The sequence below is a fragment of the Phalaenopsis equestris genome, unplaced genomic scaffold (genome assembly GCF_001263595.1).
Source record: "Phalaenopsis equestris unplaced genomic scaffold, ASM126359v1 Scaffold000223, whole genome shotgun sequence".
Classification (NCBI taxonomy): Eukaryota; Viridiplantae; Streptophyta; class Magnoliopsida; order Asparagales; family Orchidaceae; genus Phalaenopsis; species Phalaenopsis equestris.
Genome location: NW_018164665.1, coordinates 1,467,707 through 1,492,489, shown reverse-complemented (window position 1 = coordinate 1,492,489; position 24,783 = coordinate 1,467,707). Strand labels below are relative to the sequence as shown.

Below are 24,783 nucleotides of genomic sequence, written 5' to 3'. Positions count from 1 at the left end.
CCAACCAATATATGAATGATGTTAATGATCTAAACAAATAAACTTGTCATCAATAATATTTTTTTTTTTTTTAATTAATTAACATTGATGAGAACTTTTTTTTTAGCATTATTGTTAGCATTTTATGGGTGATAGAGTTTGCTTTTTAATCGATTCATCTAATTAGCTATGTTCAATACTTCTATCATTATATATTAATTTGAAAATTAATTAAATTTTAATCCATTAATTAGTGAATTTAAGCTGTCATGCTTGATTAAGAGTCATTATATAACTTTTTAATTTTAGAGGGTGTTCATATAATTGAGACCTTCAAGCTCAAATGATGCACGGGCCTCTCTCAAAAATGATAAGAAATGAGAATGATGTGTGTTTATTGTGAGGTTTGGGTCAAATTTTTAATAGAAATATGAGATAGTAAACCGTTACACAAATATTTCGCCATCATTTATTTAAGACTTTAAGATTTGGGGTTCAAAGTTTTTTATAGGGGCAAGCTCTTATGATTAATTATTCCTTTTGATAATGGGAGAACGCTTTTGATTAAGGCTAAACTTTAGGCTTTTAGAATTCAGACTTAGCTTATAATAGCAATACAAAATTATCATTGTAAGTTTAGAGTTGATGGTGCGAACCTGCTCAATATATGGTTCTGTCATTCTAGAATGTCTTAGTCCCTTGTTTACTTTGTCAAAGGAGGTTATTGACCTAGCCGAGCAGTAGGATCTTTGTCAACATGCTTTGTCCAAGGGAACATTGTAGACAAGGGGTGAATTTTTGTCTAAGGAGATTAAGCTAAGTCGATCTTAACTTATAGTCATATTAGGTATAATCAAATATTCATAAAATAAAAGGGGAAAACCATTTAAGAGTTAACATACGGGATACAACTATGATCGTCAAATAATGGTTTTATTTGACAGTAAATCACCAATTAGAGGGCTCTTTTCTTAACTTTGTCTTTTGTAGAGCTTGCTGACTAAACCATGCAGACAGTGAACTTAGGGATGGAGTTATTTTGAGTATGAATATAATTGTATAAGTAATATGATATATGCTCTTTGTGAGCTTTAGTTAACATTCGCCCTTGAGGGTGGAATGGTTTTGCTTAAGCTTATAGTGATAGATTTTTAATTTAAATATTTTTAGATTATTTTATAAGTTGAATTTTAATTTTATGAATGAATCCCCTCCAACTGAGATTCACCTTCAACATGATCATCATTGACGATTTAAGTTATTTGAATATTGTTGACTTGGTCTTGTTAAAGAAGAATTATTTTTATAACCTAAATCAATTTATTTTGTTTAGATGTTCTTTTGAGCTTAATTTGGAATGTAGACCTCTATGATGGAGATTTGCAATCAACATGATCATCGTCCGAAATTTAGGTAATATTGAACATGCTCGACTCGATCTCAATTACAGAGAATCAGGTTCATAACCTAAATCAATTTGTTTGTTCAGATGTCATTTTGAGCTTAATTTTGAAGATATACCCCTCCAATTGATATGTTCTATCAACTCGTCCATCATTGAGGTCAAATTATTACTTAAATATCATTAAATGTGCTAGTCCTATCAACTCTAATTCTCATGATAAGTAAGATAAAAAAGATGTATCAGGAGATTAATCTTAATCAACTTCAGTCCTAATTAGGAGGATCATATTGCCTCAGTGGGCACTTAGCTTTGTCAACTCCAGCCCCCGATCAAATTGGATAAAATGGGACTTATGACTTTACCCTATAAATGTGCTCATAAGTGTGTGCATTTTAATAGCTTTCAACTTGATATTTTTATAAATGATAATTTTGCCAAGCTTTAAAATATGTGCACACATTTCAATACATTTTTTACTTCAACTTATGCACATAACTAACCATTACAACTCTCTTAGACATTTGGGTTTGAGTATTTAAAAGCAGGTCGGAGCACATGCGAGTATATTAAACTTAGCTTGAATTAAATTTAGAGGGTTTTTCCACCTTTTAAAGATGAATCATAATTTAACTTGGGCTTTCAATTAACCGGTGCATCATTCTCAGACAAATAAGTTTAAGAATTTAGAATGATCTTTAGAGCAGATGTAGATAGATGTTTTAAATGCAAAAATGTTTCCTAAAATTATTTAAAGCTTTGAATATTTGCATGTATTTATCATTCATTAAAATCTAGGCAAGGTTTCTATTGATGCATTCTAGCGAGACGACTTATGTCCGCTTTATAGGATGGTTGTCGATCCGGTGGTGATCTTAATTTGTAGTTTAGGAGCTTTATATTGATTGCATTTTAGTCCAACAAGTTCAATTTAATCGTCCTTTGTGAGTGACATGTAGGCAAAATTTTGGCAGCCTCGTAGCTTCATTTCCACTTGTGGGCTACTTCAGGAAGCTAGGACTTACCACCACACCTAACAAGTTATGTGTGGCTGATGTCAAGGGACATCGAGACCAAAATTTCATTTTATCCACCACACCTAACAAGATTCAAATATGCCATTAATACGTACCAAGAGAGAAATAAGATTTCCCCACTATCTTGGAATAATGTGAATGGTTACTTAATTTTCTTTTTTTTAATAAATTTATTAGTATTTAATAATTCATTTTACCGAGGCCCATTCAGTCTGAATGTTGACAACTTTATGTTGTCATCCTTCTTTAATGGGCTATCTCGGGGGGCTAGGTCTTACCACCACACCTAAAAAGGTGTGAATGGATGGTGTCGAAGGACACCGCAGTCAAAATTTTATGTTATGCACCCCACTTAACATGATGTGGGACAAATTGAAGTACATAAAACAAATTTCGATGTCTATAGAATCAGCTTGCCGATGTTGCTTCCATTACTTTAAAGCTTCCAATAGTGTCTTAAGATATACTTGAATTATTTTAATCACATTAGTCCTTACCTTTACTTGCCTCCACTACAAGTTATGGTTGTATAACAATTGGTTATGACTCTTGAATTCAACTCTCACTTTTACCTCAGCAGCAAAGCTTATATATAATGGGAAAAGCATTTGATATATCTCTCTAGGATTTGAACTTGACAACACACTGATACGTGTAAAATATAATGTAGTATTATAGTTCGTTTAGAACACTTTTTTGTGTTATTTTTATGTTCTTTTTGTGGGTATAACTTGCGTACTTTCGCAGTATACAAGGATAAATGTAGCAATTAAAAGAAATGAAGCTAATTAAGGAGCAACACCCCCGTGCCTAAAACAAGCACCAAAGCCTTAGATGGCGTGGGTCGTAGCTCTATATCTAGAGCACCTTAGCACCCAAAGCAAACAAATTATTGACAAAATCTTGAAAGCATGTCACCACAACATTAGAGGCTAAGCTTGTCAATGGCAGAGACCAGCACCATTGTGCCCACATAAATTGCATTGTCTTGCCCAAAGACTTAGTTTAAAGAATCATAGCATGAAACTTGGTGCTTTAATTTTGCATCATTGCACCCAACTCTAGCTCCCCGACGCTTATCGACAATAAAGTGGTTTTACAATGTTTTGACGGTTCAATCGAAGGAAGTGATAACATGTGAATTAGTACTTTAGAGAACTTTTGGGGAGACTCACGATAGACTTAGGAAGGCTTCAAGATAACTTTGTGTGTGTGTGTTTGAGTGTTTATTGTGTGGAAAAAATTAAGAGAAGTTCAAAGGAGAGAGCACATTATAAATGAAGAGTGCCTTGAAGAGAGAAGGGGTTCAAATTTAGGTTCTTTATTCATTTTCTATTTTAAAGCTAATCATTCTATCAGTTGCATTATTTATAAATGCTTCATAACTAATCTATAATGCTTTTATGATTTGGCATCAATAAATTCTTGTTTAGTCCATGTAAAATTCTAAAGTAAATTTTATAGCTTGTTGATTTGTTAACCTTTAATGCTTTGTTTATTTTCTTACTTATTACTAGAAAGGTTAAAATATCGTGTGATCTAAGACTGTCAAAAAAGGACTAGAAGAACAAGTAAGATAATGTACAATTTCTTGGTGGAATAAGAGCATTGTCATTAGAAGATTACAATCACATAGAAGAATGAGGACTCGTGGGAGCCTTTCTAGATATAAGGAGACTTAATCATAACATGAGACTTCAATGCTTCTTATGTCTAGGAATAAAATAATGAGCGATTGTCCCTTATTGTCAACAATAATGAAAATTTACTGGATAAACATAGAACCTTCACAAAAACCAAATTAAAGAAGCTTTTCTCATTCTAGTAAAAAAACAAAAACTTTTTAAATTTTACTTTCACAATTTAAGACTTTTAAAAAACTCTTTAAAAAATAGCTGATGAAAGCCTATTAGGACCAATTATTGATTATGAAGATGACAACAACAATGAGAAAGTTGATGTTTAAATTTGTAATGTAAATATTGATAATAATTTTTTAGTACATAAAATAAATGATATTTTTTTCATATAATTTTATCACTTTGTAATAAGTTTCTATTTCTACGTTGGTAAAGTTTGAAGACTTGCAATTTTGTCGATGAAGTGTTATTTTTATGTAGGTGAAGGTCGAAGAGCTGCAATTTTGTGGATGAAAAATTATTTTTAATTGATGTAACATCTTTTGTTGGTGTAGCAATTTTCATTTTTTTTGGAATCTCGATATCGGATGATTATTATTGTAATAGGAATTTCTTATATGAATATGTAGTTATGCTTATGTCCTTGAACTTCATTCTCTTCCTTCGTTATTCCATGTATATCACTCTTATTTTCACATGCACTCCTGATTTTTTGAAAGTTTCCATCAATGTGGAGGTTTAGTTGGTAATGGTTAGTTAGAATTATATGAGAATTAATATGCATGCTTTAATTCATGAGCTCTAATAGCCATGAGAGATTGGTGCACTTACTCAAAATATATGTTCCTCTAGGTAACTAGTGGTATGTCATTCATTCTATTATTTAATAGGTAATAAAGTAATACTTTTGGTCTTCCATTTATCTTTTGTGAAGCTTTTATTGTAAATCTTACAACTTTCTAATATTATTATTTATTTCCTTATAACATATTTGGATTGTATACCATTTATATGCATTTAATAGAATTGTACACTATCTTTGAATTGAAATCCTCTGATTCATATTATGCCAAAGTGGTGCTAAGAAGGTGGCAATATTAGCTCTATCAGCTAGTGCACCTATGTTTGTTGTGGGAGTGAATGAGAAAATGGATCAACCAAGCATGAACAATATTTTTAATACAAGCTACAAAACTAATTGGATTGCTCCCTTAACTAAGGTCTTGCTTTGTAATAGAAGTTTATCTATCGTTATGTGGATTCAAATGATATATGCACTGAAAATTTTTAGCTTCTTCGAAGAGCAACTTGCTCATTTTTGTTTTGTATACCTTCTTCTATTTTTCGGTCATCTTTACGTATGCCTCATTTTTAAAATAGTGTTTTTTTTGGTAATATGAAAGTTTTGAGAGGTGTTAATAAAAAAAATGAAAACTATAAACTCTACAAATTCTTTATAATGTGATTTCTCCATTTTGTCTTAAATGTTAGTCTTAGTAAGTCTGCTTATTAGACAAATTTCAAATAATACAGAGAGATTTGTTTTAAATGTCAGACTTAATAAGTATTTTTATTGTTTTACTTATTCTTTGACAAGTTTAATGTTCAGGGCTTTCGTAGGAAACCACAAATGTTCATGTTCATGTATTTACATGAATCATCGGACTTCAAAACTGCATCTTATCATATCCGTCAAAGGATAAGATTTGAATTTTAGATATATGAAATATTGCTATTTACAAAACCAACACAATCTTGCATCAATTTTTCAACATCTCACCACAACATAGAGATAACAACATACTATGTCCTCTTTTTTGCTAATCTTTTTTACTGTTGGTTTTGTTTTTCGGGTATAGTTGAGCAAATAAAATGCTTCGACTTGAAATATCATTTTATACGTTCAAAAATCTTTTTTCTTTTAAGGCAAGTAGGTGCGGACTGGCCCATAAAGTGGGCGGGTTACATTATGATTATTCAAATAAAAAGGAGTTTAAGCTCAACCTGAACTCACTTTGACTGCTCAAACCTCGAGTAAGTCTGCCCATGCAAGACCCGACCTGCCCAACACTAGTTCTAAATCCGACCCACAAAAAAACACGCTATTTCATATGTTTTAATTCTGTTGTTGCTTGCGGTGGGTCGCTCTGTAAACTTCCTTAAACCCTAAGGGGCTCAATGACAACAAATGAGATTTAAGTTAACAGAATTTAGTAAATCACGTAAATCCAAATTTATTAAATCCTAAGAATGTTAAATCCCAAAAAACTATTTGTAAATCGATTTAATAAATCGTGTGAAACCGTTTGACAATTTTTGTCAAGATTTAAAAATCTGTTATGATTATCAGACTTTAACAACAATCCATAATAAGATTTAGTAAATTATGTAAATTCGCCTTCTTAAAATATTCTAAAATAGCCAAAGTAACTTCTCAAATATAGTTAATATTTTCTTTCAAAACATAATAACTAATAGTTATATATTTACTAAACTAATTACTTATTAATAAACTTTTTATTAAGTTAATTATTAAATATAAGTTTAACATTTATAAAAATTAATTATATTTATTAATATTTTCTTATAAATTTACTGAATAAATAAAGAAATTATACTTATTTTAATTACTTGATAATTAAAAAATAACTAAAATTTTTAAGTATAATTAATCTGATTATTTTTTTAACTAATTATTAATTATTAATCAATTAAATTAAAAAAAAAAATAGCTCGAAGCCCTCGACTGCATTGCTCCTCTCCCAAACCCTCGCGATACAGTCGCAGTAGAAGCTAGCTGGGAACGCAACGACGGCGGGATCGCGGCTTACAGACATGGTGGGAGTAGAAAAGTGAGGGTCTGTTGGATTTCTATAGCCTAGGGCTTCGTGCAATTCTCCAGTTCCATATTTCTGTCCCAACGCATTCACTTCTTCAATTCTTTTGGATCATCGATCTTCTTGGCATGTCGAGATATCGAGGGATCCTGGTGTTACTGGCGCTGATCTGTTCTTCATCTTCCATCCACGCGGCTTCCATTGTTCGGCCGATTTCCGAATCGCACCTATCTGCAGCCTCAGAGCTGTTCGTACCCGTCAATGAATCGTTTGGAAGGTCAGTGTTCGATCTGATTTTTATTTTTGGGTGAATTCTTTGATTCTCTTGGCTTGCCTTGTTAACTTGGTTTCTTCAACAAAGATTGCTCGTTGAAGCAAACTTTTTTTTCTTGTGAAGTTATGTCATCTGTACTATATCGTTTATGTTCATCTTAAAAGCTGGGATATTTGTTTCGGTTTCCTTGAATTGTAATCAAGCTTTGGATGGTGCCATGTCTGTTTTGCTTGCTGCAGCTTAGAGAACACTTATGAGGCTCTCAGAACACTTGAGATCCTAGGACTAGAAAAAACTTATGATGTAAGCCGTGCAACATGCAAGGCCGTTGTAGAGAATCTGGGGTCATCATCTTCTACAGCAAAAGACTTGTTTTTTGCGTTGAAAGTGAATTCTATCTTGAAATGCGAGACTGAATCCATAAATTTTGAAGTGAGCGCTTTGCATTTGCTCCCTCTTTATTATTATTATTTGCGAAGTAATTGTAATAACAGAAAGTTTAAAAAGAATAATAATGTCACCTCATTTTTCTCCTTCTATCAGGGCATTGCATCAAAGCTTCTGGCGGTGTTAAAAACAGCTAATTCGTTACCAGATTTTTATTACTCCATTGGAGGTTTACTTCTTGTTAAGGTAAAAAGGTTAATATGTATTATTGAAGTGTCATGAACTCCTTATGGTGTTTCTCTTTTGTGAACTACAATGTATTGTTATTGTAGGTTACCAAAAAATGTTTTTTTAATTTTTTTAATTCTTTGAATCTTGTTTCTTTGAACCAGTCCTAACTTGTTACATACAAAAATGATTTACCTTGAAGTTTAAGAGACCTTCCATTATTTATAAATTGATGCAGAAGCAAGGTTCTGAAGTAATTTTACCAGATGCTGCTGGTGTGTTTCATTCCATAAAGGTTGGCAGCCTTGCAAAATTTTTTGGTGTGGTTTAATGCTTTGAGCAATTGCTTTAGCCAGTTTACTAACTTTGTTACACCATATGGTGGCTTATTTTACTTGAAGGCACTAAGTCAGAGTGATGGAAGATGGCGCTATGATTCAAATGGTGCTGAATCTAGCACTTATGCTGCTGGTATCAATTTCAAGGGCCTTTGCAATTCTGCTGAATCAGTGTTTTTTTTATATGTGCATTTTCAATGTTTTTTTTCTTTCTGATTTTATATAATTATGATTTTCTTTTTCTCACTTGAGAAATGTTAATTGGAGGTCAAGGGTATGAATACTCTAAATAACTTGCGGTTTCTTAAAGCACAGGTCAACGCAATTGTGGTTTGAGGATATAGACGGACAGGCACATTAGGAAGTATGCAAAATTGCGGTTTTAGAACTCAGAAGCTTTAGAAGAGTGCTGCAGAATTTTGCGCAGCTTTTGGGAAGTTTTTTCTGGTAGTTTTGTAAAATGTTCTTGATATTTTCTCAGTAGTTTAAAAAGACAAGATAAGGTTTTAGGTTTTACTTGGCTAGCTATTTCGGTTTAATTTCGAAGAAGGAAAGTCATGTTCTAGTTAATGAATGGAAGAGCTTCTGTATGTCCAAGCTTTTCTGCATAGTGCATTTATGTCGGGGCCGTTTGAGATCTTTTTTGTTTTTTGTTTTTAATTTTTAATTTTGTTTTGTTTATGTTTTGAATTGAAATAAAACTTATTTGACTATTTGATTAAAGTTTGACTGTTTATAAAAACACTCAAACCATCTAAAAGTTGTTTTGAGTGTTTTCAAAAATGTATTAATTTAATTTTAGAAACAAAAAAGAAAAACATGTAAAAAACACACTAAAGAGACATGTTTTTAAAAACAAAAGAAAGAGCAAAAACAAAATCGATCTCAAACAAGCCAAGCCTTTCATTTTTGTGCAGAAAGTTTTAGAGCTTTTATTGAGTTTTTTTGAGAGTGGGAGGGGGTGGGGGTGAGCAATTTTTCTGAATAGATTTACCTTTAGTTTTAAAATTTTACATGCTTAATTTCTGCTTTTATTGCCTCTAATATTAAAATTTCACATGATTTCTTTCTAGATTTTTTGGCTAGCTGTTTTTTGTTTATTTGTACTGTTCTTTAGAAGGCAGCACTTTCATTTGTGCATGTGTTGGACCTTTGGTGCACAAATTATCTATTTGATTTATGTGAATTTTGGTAGGACTGGCGCTCGAAGCACTTGCTGGACTTGTTTCCTTGGCTGATTCTGAGGTGGACCAGTCTATGGTAGGCATGACTGCTCAACTATTTTGAAAGTCTAAATGTTTTGGTTGCATAATATTTCAAATTTCTTTAGACCAAAGACCTCAAATGATAATTTCTTCGCTTTTTTGTATGCCCCTTATTGTGGGATTATCTTGTTTATGTTCTATGTGAATTGCACTTTGCTTAGCCCAAGTGTTTTAAGGTTATCAATCTTTATTTTCAGTCATTGTTTACATACACAGCACACAATTCTTATGTATTTACATATCTCACACCTAAACTTTCACATAACCTTTTATATTTACACACATAACACTCAAATCTTTAACTTCACATCAAAAACAGCGCTATTACCACTTTTGAAAAGTAAAATACACCTTTTCATGTATAGGTTTGAAGCAGTAAAGTATGTATGTAAATTTGAAAGTTTAGGTTTGAGATATGTAAATAAATAAGAATTGTGTGCTACAAATGTAAATATCCCTTGTTATTTTTTTTGGGAAGCAATATTTGTAGTTTTCCATTTGTTTTCAAACGTGCAAAAAATGGCAGATCAATTTGTCTTTTTGTAGAATTTAATATTAATTGTTCCCCATTTTTACAGATTGGAGTTGTGAAGAATGACATTGGCAAACTGTTTGACATCATAAAAAGCTACAGTAAGTCTATTTTGCTCTTTATTAGTATGTATGATGCTATCTGCGACTAGGGATCGTATTCTACCTAAAAAATAACAGTTTGTCACTGTATTCTACCTAAAAATATTCAACTTTATTTCCCGTAATCAGTCATAATGCAGTGTAAGTGAATGGTTGATTAAAATTAGTGGCATTTACATACATACCGCTAAATTCCTATATACTTGCATATCTAAGACCTAAACTTTACTTTTTACATTTATACAACCCAAATCTTTCATTTCACATAAAAAAATATACCCATTTTAACTTTTAAAAAACGACATACACCTTTTCATTCATAGTTAAGGTGGTGTGTAAGTAAAAGGTGAAGTTTGGGTGTTAGATATGTAAATACATAGGAATTGTGTGGTATGTATGTAAATCTTAAAATTAAGATCAACGATAAGTTTGCCATTTGCATTTGTCTAGTTATTGGTTTTGTACCCTGTTATATTTTTGTCCAATCTTATTTTTAACAACTTTTCCAGCTCATTAGAATTTGGAACCACTAATTGTTCCTTTTGTCGAACTCTGCAATTTTGCTAGTATATCAGGGAAATCAGGAAACTTTTCATAACCCTTTTTTGAGCTGCCATCCTGCATGAAGATTATAATTTTGAAAATAATGGTATTCATTTATTCTGCACTTTCTCTTTCAACTTAAAGTTTGGTCATGTCATTCACATTTCAGGACCCATAGGCTGTTTGATTTGACCGAGATGGGAGAAGTAAGATTACATGGAAATGAAAATGGCATACTAATTTAATTGCAATGTATTCTACTCGACCTGGTTTAGGTGAAAAGAGTTAGAAAAGTGCTTTTGCTTGTTTGGCTTGAATGAAAAAGTTAAAACAAAAGTAGTCATATCCTGAATTTTCCGACTCTTTAAGCTTCAAACTCGCTGTATATAGTCATGGGAAAATATTAAAATTTAATGAAGTATAAGACACAACAAAGTTTATATTTTTATGAACACTAATATCTTAGGCAAATTTTTTAAAAAAAGTGTTACTTCTCCCCTAATTCACCGGCTAAATGGAGTCGAGATAAATATCTTTGCTGTTTTTCCTCTTCAAACTTTAATTATGTTGTATATACACACAACTAAACATTAAATACGAAATAATAACACCATTTAACTTTATAGAACAAGTTTTTTGAGCACTGAACGCGAAGACTATTCAATTTTCATAAAGTTTGTTTTTCTTGTTGACCAAAGTTACTTTGCTTAATGCAGATGATGGTACTTTATACTTCAATGATAAACATTTCCACACGAATGATTACAGAAGCCCGCTTGAGATTTCAGCTGCGGTGGTGCGAGGTGTGACAAGATTTGCTGATGTTTCTTCTGGGAGACTAAATGTAAATTAAGGAATTTTTCAAATTCATATGTGACATCTATATAGCAGCGATTTTAGTCATTTTGTTCCTCATGTGTTTTTTTTGTAAATTTGAATTGCAGATTCCAGGCAGCAAAATTTTGGGCTTGGCTAAATTTTTCCTGAGCATAGGCGTTCCTGGAAGCAGCAAAGACTTATTTCATCAGATTGACTCTCTATCATGCTTAGAAAACAATAGGAGAGTGAATTCAATTTCTGAAATGTTCATCTTATCTTTTGATTTAGTCATATGCTTTTGGGATCACATTCAAATTAATCAAATATATACACAAAAAAAATTATTTTATGTCCTTTTGGTGCTTCCATGGTTATAAATTATTTATTCATGCTGCTCATTTGTGTGTGTGTGTGGTGAAATTATCATCTGCACTTTTGCTGTTTCTGTAGTTAAAAATTTATTTATGCTACTTTTTTTTGTCTTCTGCAGGATCTATATTCCACTAATCATCTCACTTCCGGCCACTGTTTTTTCATTGACCTCAAGGGATCAACTCAAGGTTATTATTCCTTAAATTTTTTTTATTTTATTTTTGTTGATTTATTAATTGTAGGCGCCATGCAAATGTTGTTTTTCTGCAATTTTTCTCTATTCCTTAATTTCTTTTCATTTTTTTTTTGCCGAAGAAGCGACTCTACATGGATTATCATTGTGAATCACAATTTATGAAACCCACCTTGATAAACTTTACTAATCAAGCCATTTATAAAATTGCAAAATGGCTAACCCAGCACATGCTTCCAGGCAATCAATCCATATCCGCTGATTTTCTCCTTCTGAAACTATTATGATATTTATGCCACTGAGTTTTCTGAAACAGGACATTATATTGGCTTATATGCATTTCCTGACAATTATGTTATATATTGTATAATTTCTTTTTTCAACAATTTCCAGGGCTTTTGGTTTTTTAGTAAAGGTTTTCTTCCTCGAGTTCAAGCATAGTTTTCTATTTCAATCTATTATTACCAGTCTATTTCTTAATCTCAAAAATGAAATTTAATTTTTGATGATGAGAAATTAAATGGCTTTTCTCCATGGTTCAATTTAAATGAAAATATTCTTATGAAGGATATACATCTGAAATCTCATCCATTACTTCCTAATTTTTGTATATAAACCTTCATTGGTTCATTTCAGGTTGATGTGACTACAGTATTTGGTGCTGCTGCACCTCCGTTAACGGTGAAACTAGTGCATGCATTCAATTCAAATTTGGAGGGAAAACCCATTATTGAAAATCAGGTTAAATTTTGACTAAAATCGTCTTTTTTAAATTACTAATTTTTCTTGTTTTTATCCTTTTTTCCTTCAAATTCTTCACATCACTCTATTCCTTTTTCTTAGAGTAATTTTGAATGTTTTGGATTGCAGGAACTCCACTTTGACAAAGAAAACTCCATTCACTATTTGAACATTGCATCATTAAATTTGGATGTTGGCAAGTACAAATTCATTTTTGAGGTATTTTTCATGTGAAGGACTTGCATACATACCAATCAATTCTTATGTATTTACATATATAACACCAAAATTTCAATTTTTACTTATGTGCCACCTTATCTATGCATGAAAATGTGTATTTCACCTTTTAAAAGTTAAAATAATGGGTATTTTTAATGTGATATGAAATATTTGGGTGGTATAAATGTATAGAGCAAACTTTAGGTGTTAGACATGTAATTTGAAATGCACTTTTTATCTGCTTGTTTGATGAGCTGAGTTGCTACATAATCTGCAGGTTTCCCTTCATGATCTTGAGGATGAGAACAAGTATACCACTGGAGGACAGACAAGCTTTTCAGCATTTTTTACAGGGTTAATCAACATTTCCAAGGGTGAAATTGCAATTCTAAATAGCGATGGTGGGAGTGTCGATACGATTGAAAAGTGGGTTCATCTTTCTCTCAAATCATTAACAAGTAGTTAGTTGAAAACGTTAATGCAAGATTTAATGGTGGTTTTTGAGAAAGCTTGGTATGTAGTTCTATAAGAAGAAGAGTGGGGAAAAATTCAAAGCGTTCTCAAGTAGTTGGATGAAATAGATAGGTTTAGAAGGGTTTTCTGAAGAACGGAGAAGATTACAAAATATTTAAATGCACTTAATCTCTTGAAGGACATGAACAAAATATGCTAGTGACATCATAAAAATATGCCTTGGTGACTGTAAAATAAAATCTACAAGACTTTCAGGTGATAGGTGGTCTAGACAACTACAATTATATTCATGTTGGTAAATCGCTTAATGTAAAATTTTGCATAATTTTTTCTTAGCCAGCTTAACCAAAGTTTATCCTAGAGATTTGTTTAGTTATAGATGATGTGTACTTGCTTTGCTTGTTAATTAGTTTTTTCATCTTAGTATTTTTGATCTTTTAATTTTTTGCATTTTATCTTTATCATTTAACTTTTGATGATACAACTTGATTATTTTACAAGGCATCTAGTGCTTAAATCTATTGTATTATATAGTGGAGATATAGATGATAACACTTTTAGGGGTTGTCTTGTATTGGGTTCAAGGGAGGATTTAAGCGGGATCTAACTTAAATTCACTCAGACGGTCATTTTGGACATCTTAAATCCCTAGATTTACTAAATCAAAATTTTATGTAAATCCCATATTTAGTAAATCTGGCTATGCAACGGCTTTACTAAATCCGAGAATGCATGAAGAGGGAGTCTGCTCAAAGTGGAGGAAGGAGTGGAGCAGGGGGATGATAAAAATGGGAGTTTTGTTAGTCTTTGTATGCCGCGATCTTGTCGTTATCTGCCCAATTGACTCTAGTGGCATATTGCAAGGGTTTCAATGATAGAAAGGAAAGGGAATACGTGATAGTTTCGGGTGAAATGGGAGGGGGCGTTAGCTGCATGGAACATGCAAGGGTTTCATGCAGAAGAGAAGAGGGGATGGGGAACATGTGTTTCAAAACAATTTATGTTAACTTAAAACTCAATTATGATTAATTTAATTGATTAAAAGTTAATAATTAATTAGTATATTATCAAGCTACTAATTAGATATGTCAAATGAATACTTCATAATTAATTAATAAAAATTAAATTACATAATAAAAACTAATTAATTCAATAAAAATCAAAGTAATTATTAATTAGTGTAATAAATAACTAATTATTAATTGATAAATGTTAAACTATTGCTTAATAAATTAACCGTTTAAAAAATTTATTATTAATGATCAATTAGTTTAGTGAATAATTAATTATTGATTAGCATAGGGCGACAACAACAACAAGCCTTTATCCCACATAGTGGGGCTGGCTACATAAATCATTTTTCTCCATTACATCCTATTGAGTGTCATATTTTCACTTAACTCTATGTATTGTGATATAATAAGCCCAAGTCATTTTAGGTCTATCTCTGTCTTTCTTAACATAAGTTGAATCTAAAATATCTACTCTCCTATCAGATGGTCGATGTTTAATGTGACCAAACCATCTAAGTTGATTCTAATTTGGCCGCCACTGGAGCTACACCAACCCTATCAGGAATATATTCATTTCACATTTTGTCTTTCAGCGTCTAGCCACTCATCCACCTAAGTATTTTCATCTAAAAAAGACTTAACTTTGTGTTATGCTTCTCTTTTAAAGGCCAACAATCTGCGTCATAGAGCATTGCAGGTCTTGCTACCATCTTATAAGTTTTTTTTTTTTTTCCAGTCTGAGCGATACTTTCTATCACACAAAAGGCCTGATGCATTCCTCCACTTCAACTAAACAACTTGAATTCTGCTAATAACATCCCCATTTATATCACTTTCACTTTGAACAATAGACTTGAGATATATAAAACATTCACGCCTTTTAATGATTTGATCATCTATAGTTACAACTACGCCACTGGAGCTAGCATTTTCTATATTCAATTTTAGATCTTCTCAAACAAAGGTTTTTAGACTCTAATGTAGATCTCCATAATTCAAGTTTTTCCTAAACTCTTTCTCTATATTATTTATGAAAAACATACACTTAGGTTCATCTTCTTGTAAATGTCCAATAAGAGCATCCACAACTAAAGCAAAAAGATATGGGTTTAAAGCCGATCCCTTGATTTAATCCAACTGAAATAGGAAAATACTTGGTCAATCTTCCTTATGTTCGAACACAAGTAATAGCTCTAGTATACATATCTTTAATGACTGAATATAAGTCTTATTGACACCTTTCTTATCTAGAACTCTTTAAAGGACTTCTCTTAGAACCTTATCGTAAGCTTTTTCTAAATCAATAAAAATCACATGTCGATCCTCCTTATTCTCTCTGTACTTCTTCACCAAACCTCTTAATAAATGTATAGCTTCCGTAGTAGACTTGCACATCATAAATCCAAACTTTTTATGAGAAATCTTTGTATCACGTCTTAACCTATATTCCATTATCCTCTCCCATAATTTTAAAAGTTTGACACATTAACTTAATTTTTCTATAATTTGCACACTTTTGTGCATCCCTTAATTTTTAAAAATGGGGACCAAAATACTTTTCCTTCATTCCGCAGACATCTTTTTAGTTTTTAAAATAATATTAAAGAGTATAGTAAGTTAAGAAACTCCCATCTTTTAAATATTCCGTCACTTCAATTGAGATAGCATCGACTCTTACTGATTTTCCACCCTTGATTTTTTTAAATCCTCATTTTTTTACAAATGAAATGATAAAAATAAAACGTTTTATCATTATTAATGATATTAATATTACTAAGATCAATCATATTTTTTGGAACTTCTTTGAAAAATTTATCAAAATAACCCACCTACTCATGTTGAATATCCTCCTCTAAGAAAAATACTTTCTAAAAGATCACTAAAAACAAAATTTTTAGCGTCATAAATTATACTCCTATACTCCCTATTGGCTAACTTATATTTTTCCTAGTTCTATAAGCTTTTATATTTAAACTAATTTTTGTAACAAAATTTTTTATATTTTATCTTTTCATGTACATTATTATTCGACCACAAACTATTTTTATTTATAAAAAATTTTCTTTTTCATTCTCTAAGCACATCTTTTGCCACGTGTTTAATAATGTTTGCCACTTTATTCCACATAAAATTCAATTCTTCATGAACATCTCAAATCTTGAAATCTTGAAGTTTACTCATAAAATAATTTTATTTTTCTTTTAGGTGCCTCAATCTAATTTTATGATAATTTTTCCTTTATCTTGCTACTCTTTATCTTAAAATCCATAACTCATAAACAATATTAGTATTTAAATTTTTAGCTTGAATGACCTTACAATCTTTATACTCTCGATGATCTCTTTTTCTCATAAGAAAATAATTAATTTATGTTTTATTAGATTCATTCTTATAAATAAGAGTATGATCATATCTTTTCTTTATTAAAATATTAGTAATAAAAAAATCATACGCTAAAATAAAATCTAATATACTTCTACATTCTTCATTAATCACACCAAAATCGTAGCTACCATGAATATTTCTAAAATCTTCTATCATTCTACCAACATATCTATTTAAATCTCCTCAAATAAAATTTTTTTCTTCAAGAAGTATCTTTTGTATTAATATTTCTAGGTTTTTCTAGAATTTTACTTTTGAACTTATATCTAAACCTACTTGAGTAGTATAAACACTTATAACATTAAAAATCTTAGTATCAACAACAATTTTTAGGGCTATAATTTATCTCAAATTCTATTTATTTTTGCAACATTATTTTTCGAACTTTTATCTATAATTACACCTAAAACATTTCTAGTGTGACTTCTGCTAGAATACCAAACTTTAAAACCTAAGCTATCATTCTACTTAATTTTTTCGCAACCTATTTTGTTTCTTGAATGCATAAGATATTTATCTTTATATGAACCGTAATATCAACTAATTCCATTACGTGTGAGAGTATCTATTTTCCAAGTTTCTATCTTAATATTAGTTTCATGTAATAATTTCTTTACTTACATCTGTCTGTAATGTGGAATAAAAATTAAATTGAATTTGATTGAACTTAATAATTATATTATTGATATGTAATTATGTTTTTGTATTCTAACAAACCTAACAGACTTCAAAATCTATGCAAAAATTGACACAGTTTTGTAGGATTTAACTGAATTTATTAAATCGGCCACCAAATAACTTTTGGAATTTAACCATTTTTAGGATTTAATTCCAGATTTACAGGATATATTAAATCTTACAAACATAAATCATAGACGTTGCGGGACTGCCCCTTGAAGTTAAAGCTGGATGATTAAAATGAATACCTCTAGATATATATATATTTGTTAATGAGGATTTCACAAAGACTTGGATAAGCATTTTGTAAAATTATAAATAGACCAATAATGTTGTATTGATTTGAATGTTTAAGTTTTTGATTTGTAAGTTTAGTTGATAGAATTAAGGTAAATTAATGGTATATTTGAGATAACAAAGGATGTATGATTAAATTAAGAATGATAGAACAATAAATAATTATAACAGAGAAAAAGTTGGGAGTAACAACTATTGAATGTATGATGATTGATAATAGGCTTAGGAGCTATTTAATTTGATGTCGTGTATATAGAAGTGTTATGCAAATAATAAATTTACTCAAATTACTATGTCATCTGTTAAATATAGGAGTGGTTGGTTCAGTGTTAGCTTGTTTATATTATTAAGTTAACTAATTAAATGGTGATTTTAACCTTACTTGGCCATCATGCTTGAGATAATCTAAGCAGTATTTAATATTCCCACCATTTATATAATCTTAATCTTGGATATTGATATTATTTAGATATCATCAAACCAAACAATCTCGTAGGACAACCTCTTAGGCGCTTAAGACATGTGCCATGAATGGCAGAATGCATTTGTTAGATGAAGGACCTGGGTATTTATGGGGAGAAGGTGAAGTAATTTTGAGCGGCATTTCAATTTTTTATAATTTTGAAGGTCTTGATGAAAGAATTTTGAAGAGCTTTTTACTTGATATCTCATATTACTTGATTGAATTTATGCTAAAACTATCTGTTTTCGATATCTCATGTTAGAAATCTAAGATTATAGCCATAGTTTCTTTAATGATTCTGCATGGCTCCATTCTCTGGGATTTAGGACCTTTCACTATGGTCTAATATTTATGAAGATGATGTCAAAAGATGCAATGTTAAAGCAACAAGCAAAATAAAGCAAAGAGATCTATCTGATCAAGTTTATTGATTGATGTATTATCATGTACCGATGTTATCAAAACCACTTAACTTTTCACAAAGATTATGAGATATATTTGAATAAATGTAGATATTAATTTATGATACCTATCAACCTTACTTTTGTTGTCTTCTACCCAGAAATTCTATACATGATTAAAACCTAAGATACTATATATGAAGTGATATATGGTGGTTGATTTATACCGCATTTTGTGCTTTTTTGCGACTTCCAAATGTGTTCTGAGTTTCGATGCCTTCGGTTATTTGGATTTGCCTTTAAGCATAAGTTGTTGGGGATCCTATCAAGGCTTCGTTTCAAAAAGCTTTTAAACTTATTTCAGTTTTTGTGGAAGCAGTTTTTTTCATTTCAACTCCGTTTGGCCATAATACTTTTTTAAAAGTACTCCTTAAACACATTTTTGTACTTACTTTAGATTTTCATTTTCACTTAACTGAAAAAAAAAACTGCTTTTTATCGAACAGCTTTCAAACAAATTTCTAAAAAAAGCCTAAATAACTTGCTGCACCTTCTGTGCTTCTGATGGACAGGTTTTTCTTCTTCCACTTGCAGATTAGACTTATCAAAGGACAGCTCTTTATCATTATCAGCAAACCATCTGCAGAAGTTTCGTCTATCTTTTCAGCTTACCACTCCACTTGGAGTCACTTTTAAGCCACATCAAGTTAGTGAACTTTGCCAGCTACTACTATCTATCCAGAATTTTACTTACCATAGATCCAATTAATCGCAGGTGTTTCTTAAATTGAGGCATGAAACCAAAGTGGAGCACATTTTTGTAATTGATAGCTCAGCAAGGCAGTATAAACTAATATTGGTTATATTCTTATCTCTGCTCGCTCATTTTTTTCTTTTCTCTTAGTAAAGTTACAAAATAGTCTCCCTGATTATATAAATTTGGCCATTTTAGTCCCAGAGTTTATAAAAAAACTTAATTAGTTCCCATATTATTTTAATTAGAGCCAAAAATAGTCTTCAAGAGAGACTAAATTGACACTTCTATAAATTGGGATTAAAATGCCCCCCTACGAAAATTCAGATCATTTTTGACACTTTTCTCTTTTATTACATGGAAATGCAATAGGAGAGATCTCTCTCTACCTAATTTATTTTTTGTCTGCTTTTCGGTACTTTGCTTTATAGACAATTGCCACACATCTGTTTCACCGCATCTATTTGCCTGCTTTTCCTAAATATTATTAACCATCAGATCTAAAAGTTGTTAAAATTTTGTAACACTCACAAGAATTTTTAAAATTATTGTGTGATAGAAAAATACCGTTTAGACTGAAAAGAAAATTTTATAAGATGGTGGTAAGACTTGCAATTCTCTATGGTGCAGAATGTTGGCCTTTAAAAGAGAAGCATAAAATCAAGTTATGTTGTCGGGATGAGAATGCTTAGGTGGATTAGTGGCTTTGCACTTGAGAGACAAAATGCGAAATGAATATATCCGTGATATGGTTGGTGTAGCTCCAGTGGCGGACAAAATTAGCGAGAGTCATCTTAGATGGTTTGATCACATTAAACATTGACCATCTAATGATCCGGTTAGGAGAGTAGATGTTTTAGATTTGACTTGTGTTATTAAAGTTAGAGGTCGACCTAGAAAGACTTGGGCATATTATATAAAAAAATATTCTTAATTTATTAGAATTAAATAAAAATATGATACTCAATAGGATGCAATGGAGAAAAAGGATTCGAGTAGCTGACTCGAGTTAGTGTTTTTTTTAATAGTTTTACTACTTTTACATACCACTTTGGTGAGATGTTTCTCGATTGTTTGCTTGTGTATTTTGAAGGATTTTTGCAACTTATCCTGGCAGGATTTTCTTGGTTTGGTGGAAAAATTTTATTACCTCTCAGGAAAATATGACATCGAACTCACCATTGGTGATGCTACAATGGTAATCTTCTTCTCCACACCACAACTTTCATCTCATTGACTATCATACATTAGCTCTATATGCAAATGTTAGTTTTATATGCAAATTTTTGTAGGAAAATTCTTTCTTGCGGGCGCTTGGCTCCATTGAACTGGACTTACCTGATCCACCCGAGAAGGCGGCGCAGCCTCCTCCACCGCCTGCTGATCCATACTTGAGATATGGACCGAAAGCAGAGATAACTCACATTTTTCGAGAGCCAGAGAAGAGACCACCGAAGGAGCTCTCACTCGCCTTTTTGGTTCTCACCTTCTTACCCCTCATTGGCTTCTTAATTGGGGTGCGTTCTTCTTCCTTCTTTCATATCATATAAAAATATCAATATTTTAATTTTTAGAAAGCGTGCCTCACATTTTCATGCATAAGGTGGCATATATGTAAAAAAAAAAGAAGTTTTTAGGTGTTAGATGTGTAAATAGAATTTAGTGACATGCATGTAAATCTTCCTTTTATTTTGTCACACAATTCTTATATATTTACACATCTAAAACGCCAAAACTTTGATATTATAATTTATGATGTTTTAACTTATGCATTAAAAAGGCAGCGATAGCGATGTTTTCGGCGTGATGCCAAAAATTTGAGCGGTATTTATGTAAATATGAAAGTTTAGTTGCTAGATATATATGATTGTGTGGTATATAAGTAATAATGCTGTACTTGTGTGAGATTATTTCAAAATGAACTCTTATAAAACGATGAGTAATCTAAGTAATTAGATGTTACATGCTCGATATCCATGACAATTAATATGGCAACTATATGTTTGGTTAAAGTTTTATTTATATGATGGAAGATTTGCAAACATACCGACACACTTTCTATGTATTTACATATCCAACCCCAGATGTTTTATATTTCCTATGTATGAGAAACTGCATTTGTTTTTTGAAAGCGAGTTATAATGACATTTTTGATGTGATGTTAAAGATTTGAGTTTCATGAATGTAAATATCAAAGTTCAGATGTTTAGACATATTAAATATACGCGATTTATGTGGTAAATATGTAAATGCCTCCTGTATAATATAGAAATCATCCATTTGTTTCTGTCAAATTTGCATCACATTTTATTTATCTTGCAGCTGATGCGACTGGGATTAAATCTGAAGCTCTTCCCCTCTTCCCCTCTGCCCGCTGCATTCAGCATACTCTTCCATGCCTCCATTGCAGCAGTTCTTCTTCTTTATGGGCTTTTCTGGTTCAAGGTTTGTCCTATTGTCATAAAACTAAAAAGTTAGGAGATATATATGTAAATTAATAAGAATCCAGTGGGGTATGTGTTTAAATTCCTTTTTTTTTAAAATTTTTTTTATATTTTTGGTTCATTGAACAGTTGGATCTCTTCACGGCTCTGAAGGGCCTTTGTTTCCTTGGCCCATTCCTGGTTTTTGTGGGCCACCGGACTCTATCCCACCTTGCATCAACATCTGCAAAACTCAAGGCCTCTTAAGAAGTTGTATTTTCAGCTTATAAGGTATGAAAATTGTGTTTTTTTTTTAAAATAAAAAAGACAATTTTGAGGCTTAAATTAGTTTAATAGGCTGGAGAAGAGTGTTGTATTTTAGCTAAATATTTATCTTTTGGGTTTTAGAACTGTTATTTTGATTTTGGGATGATGAATATTGTTATGGATTATAATTTGATTAATGTTGTTGCCTATATAACGTTAACGATCCGATTTTGAGCCGAGTTGGAGTCTGCTCGAAATCGACTCGAATGGATTGACTGCAGCTTGAAATCGGCTTGCAGCTTGTTATATTCGATTTCGAGCTAGCTCGGCTCGAAATTGAATCGAGCTCGATATGTCTTGAAATCAAATTGAGCTAGCTCAAAGTGAGTTTTTTTGGATCCATTTCAGCGTAAAACTGGCTCGATCCGGCTCAAAATTGAAACTATTTGCCTCAAATTTTTATAATTAAAATATACTTCGAGCTGATCTCGAGCTAATTTGAGCCAGTTCATTTATGACAAGAAATCCGCACGAAAAAGATTGGATCCAAAGTTTTGGCTCGCAGTCTGGCTCATTTATTTATTCGGATCTGATCATTTACGACGAGAAATTAGACGAAGAAGATTCAATTCTGATTGGTTATATGCCAAAAGAAAATATAATAATAGTGATATAAGACTCCATTTTTGCATGAAATGAAATTAAAAAATGATTAATAACAGACTAATAAATATTATCAAGTTATTTGATAATATAATTAAATTATTAGGTACATCATCATGACATGATGTATATATTTAATTAAACTTTTCCATTAGTGAAGTAGTTTTAGGTTACCTAATTTAATGTGATGTTGCATGGTTTGGGTGGACAAGGTTAGGACTGTTAAAAATATTTACAAACTTACATAATTTGAAAATAATTTAAAAAGTTGGGCTTAATTTGAGTTTTACAGTCTATAAACACTATAACATAATATTTAGTGTTTAATTAAATATCTATATTTTCTCATTATATATATATATATATATATCACGATATAGGGGTGTAATTGAGCTGAACACGAGCGAGCCTCATGTTCGGTTTGTTTATATTTCGAGCTCAAAAAGTGTGTTCATGTCTGATTCGTCTGTTTAGCGAGCCGAACATGAGCCGATCACGAACAAAGAGTCGGTTTGACAACCTTAATCACGTAGCCATGAGATATTAAGGATTGGGGCAAGATATTAAAATATTTGTTTATGATAAAACATCATTTGAATCTAATTTAATAATTTTATTTTATTTTTTTAATTAATATTTTTAATTGATTATAAATTTTTGTAGCCTCGTAGTCAATTAAATTTTTTAAAAATGCTACTATATATATATATATATATATATATATATATATAATTAGCTAAAACGAGCCGAACACGAATGAACAAATCTTTGTTCGTGTTGTTCGTGTTTGGCTTGTTAACTTAGCAAACGAGCTGAACACGAGCTTCTTAACAAGCCGAACACGAGCTGTTCGCGCACGACGAGCCGTTTTGATAGCCCTATCACGATATTCATATATATTTATATATCAAACATCTAAATTATAGTTTTTATATTTTTATCATCAAAATCTTTCATATCATATAAATAATATCACTATTTAAATTATTTAAAAATGAAGTTCATATTTTCTTCCATGATCTGTCATATATGTAAGAAATTGAAGTATAGGTGTTACATATACATATACTTCTATAATTGATTTGTCATCACAAAATCATTATGTTGACCAGTCAAATCACATTTATGCAACATTCCTTTTTTAATATTTCCACTAATTGGTATTTTTAATTTTACAGTCTCTTAATTACTGCAATTTTTATTCTAAATGTAAGTCTGTCCAATTGACTTGATCAAATAAATGGTTGGAATTACAACTGGCTCACCACCACCACCAAAGCTGACCTAGGACAAGAGCAATTCCACTTGTACATAACTTAATCCTCTCATATGAAGCCTCCAAAAGCTTCATTGAAGTGGATAACCATTCCCTAATTGTTTCTTTTCTAGATTGAGCCCTCTACACCACATTTGGTCGAGCGTGTTGATCCCTTCTTTGTGAAGTTGGACAAAGCTGGTGGAGCTTGTTGTCGAGCATTTGGAGTTGTTCGTGGGACTCTGGCGATTATTCCAGTTTTTTTATTTGGTTGTAGCACCCCTAATTTTGAGGCATTCTTTAAATGATAGATTAGGGTTCACGGTAGTTGATGTTTTGTGAAATATTTGTTGACACCATAACATTCTAGTCGTTGATGTGTTAGGAGTGTTTGGATGGTGCTTTTGATGTGTGTAGTTTTCTATTTTAGGTCCTTGATAATTTGGATTAAGCGGGTTTCTTGGAGCTTTTTGGTTCACTATCTCATTAGGATGATGAACTGATAACATCCAATCCCATGATATGGGAATGGATGGTCTGATTTAGTTGGGTTAGGGCTGACTAATCTGCAATGTACTCTGTAGTTTAATTAATGATTAATATTGATTGCCAACCCAATTAGAATCTGCCACCTATTTAGTGAACAAAAAGTGGTGGTGGATCTTAATTGGTTTGGCAATCATTGCCAATGAAGAGCTAAACCACAAAGTACATTTAAACCAAGTTTGAAAGTACATTTGAAATTCTCAAAAATTATAAATAAATATTTTCCTCTTAAAAGTCATCAAAGTCATGTATTTAAA

General features: G+C 31.3%; 1 protein-coding gene across 1 annotated transcript; it reads left to right on the top strand.

Moving 5' to 3' along the window:
• Positions 1 to 6,782: 6,782 nt before the first annotated feature.
• Positions 6,783 to 22,259, top strand: LOC110023245 (dolichyl-diphosphooligosaccharide--protein glycosyltransferase subunit 2). Its single transcript, XM_020722558.1, has 19 exons — positions 6,783 to 7,172; positions 7,409 to 7,601; positions 7,713 to 7,802; positions 8,023 to 8,079; positions 8,186 to 8,255; positions 9,318 to 9,382; positions 9,966 to 10,020; positions 11,280 to 11,407; positions 11,508 to 11,623; positions 11,873 to 11,942; positions 12,584 to 12,688; positions 12,818 to 12,907; positions 13,185 to 13,333; positions 19,213 to 19,324; positions 19,394 to 19,477; positions 20,490 to 20,570; positions 20,665 to 20,889; positions 21,695 to 21,817; positions 21,946 to 22,259. Exons 1-19 carry the CDS (start codon positions 7,024 to 7,026, stop codon positions 22,060 to 22,062), a joined length of 2,079 nt encoding a protein of 692 aa, XP_020578217.1. The 5' UTR covers positions 6,783 to 7,023; the 3' UTR covers positions 22,063 to 22,259.
• The last annotated feature ends 2,524 nt before the right edge of the window (positions 22,260 to 24,783 follow it).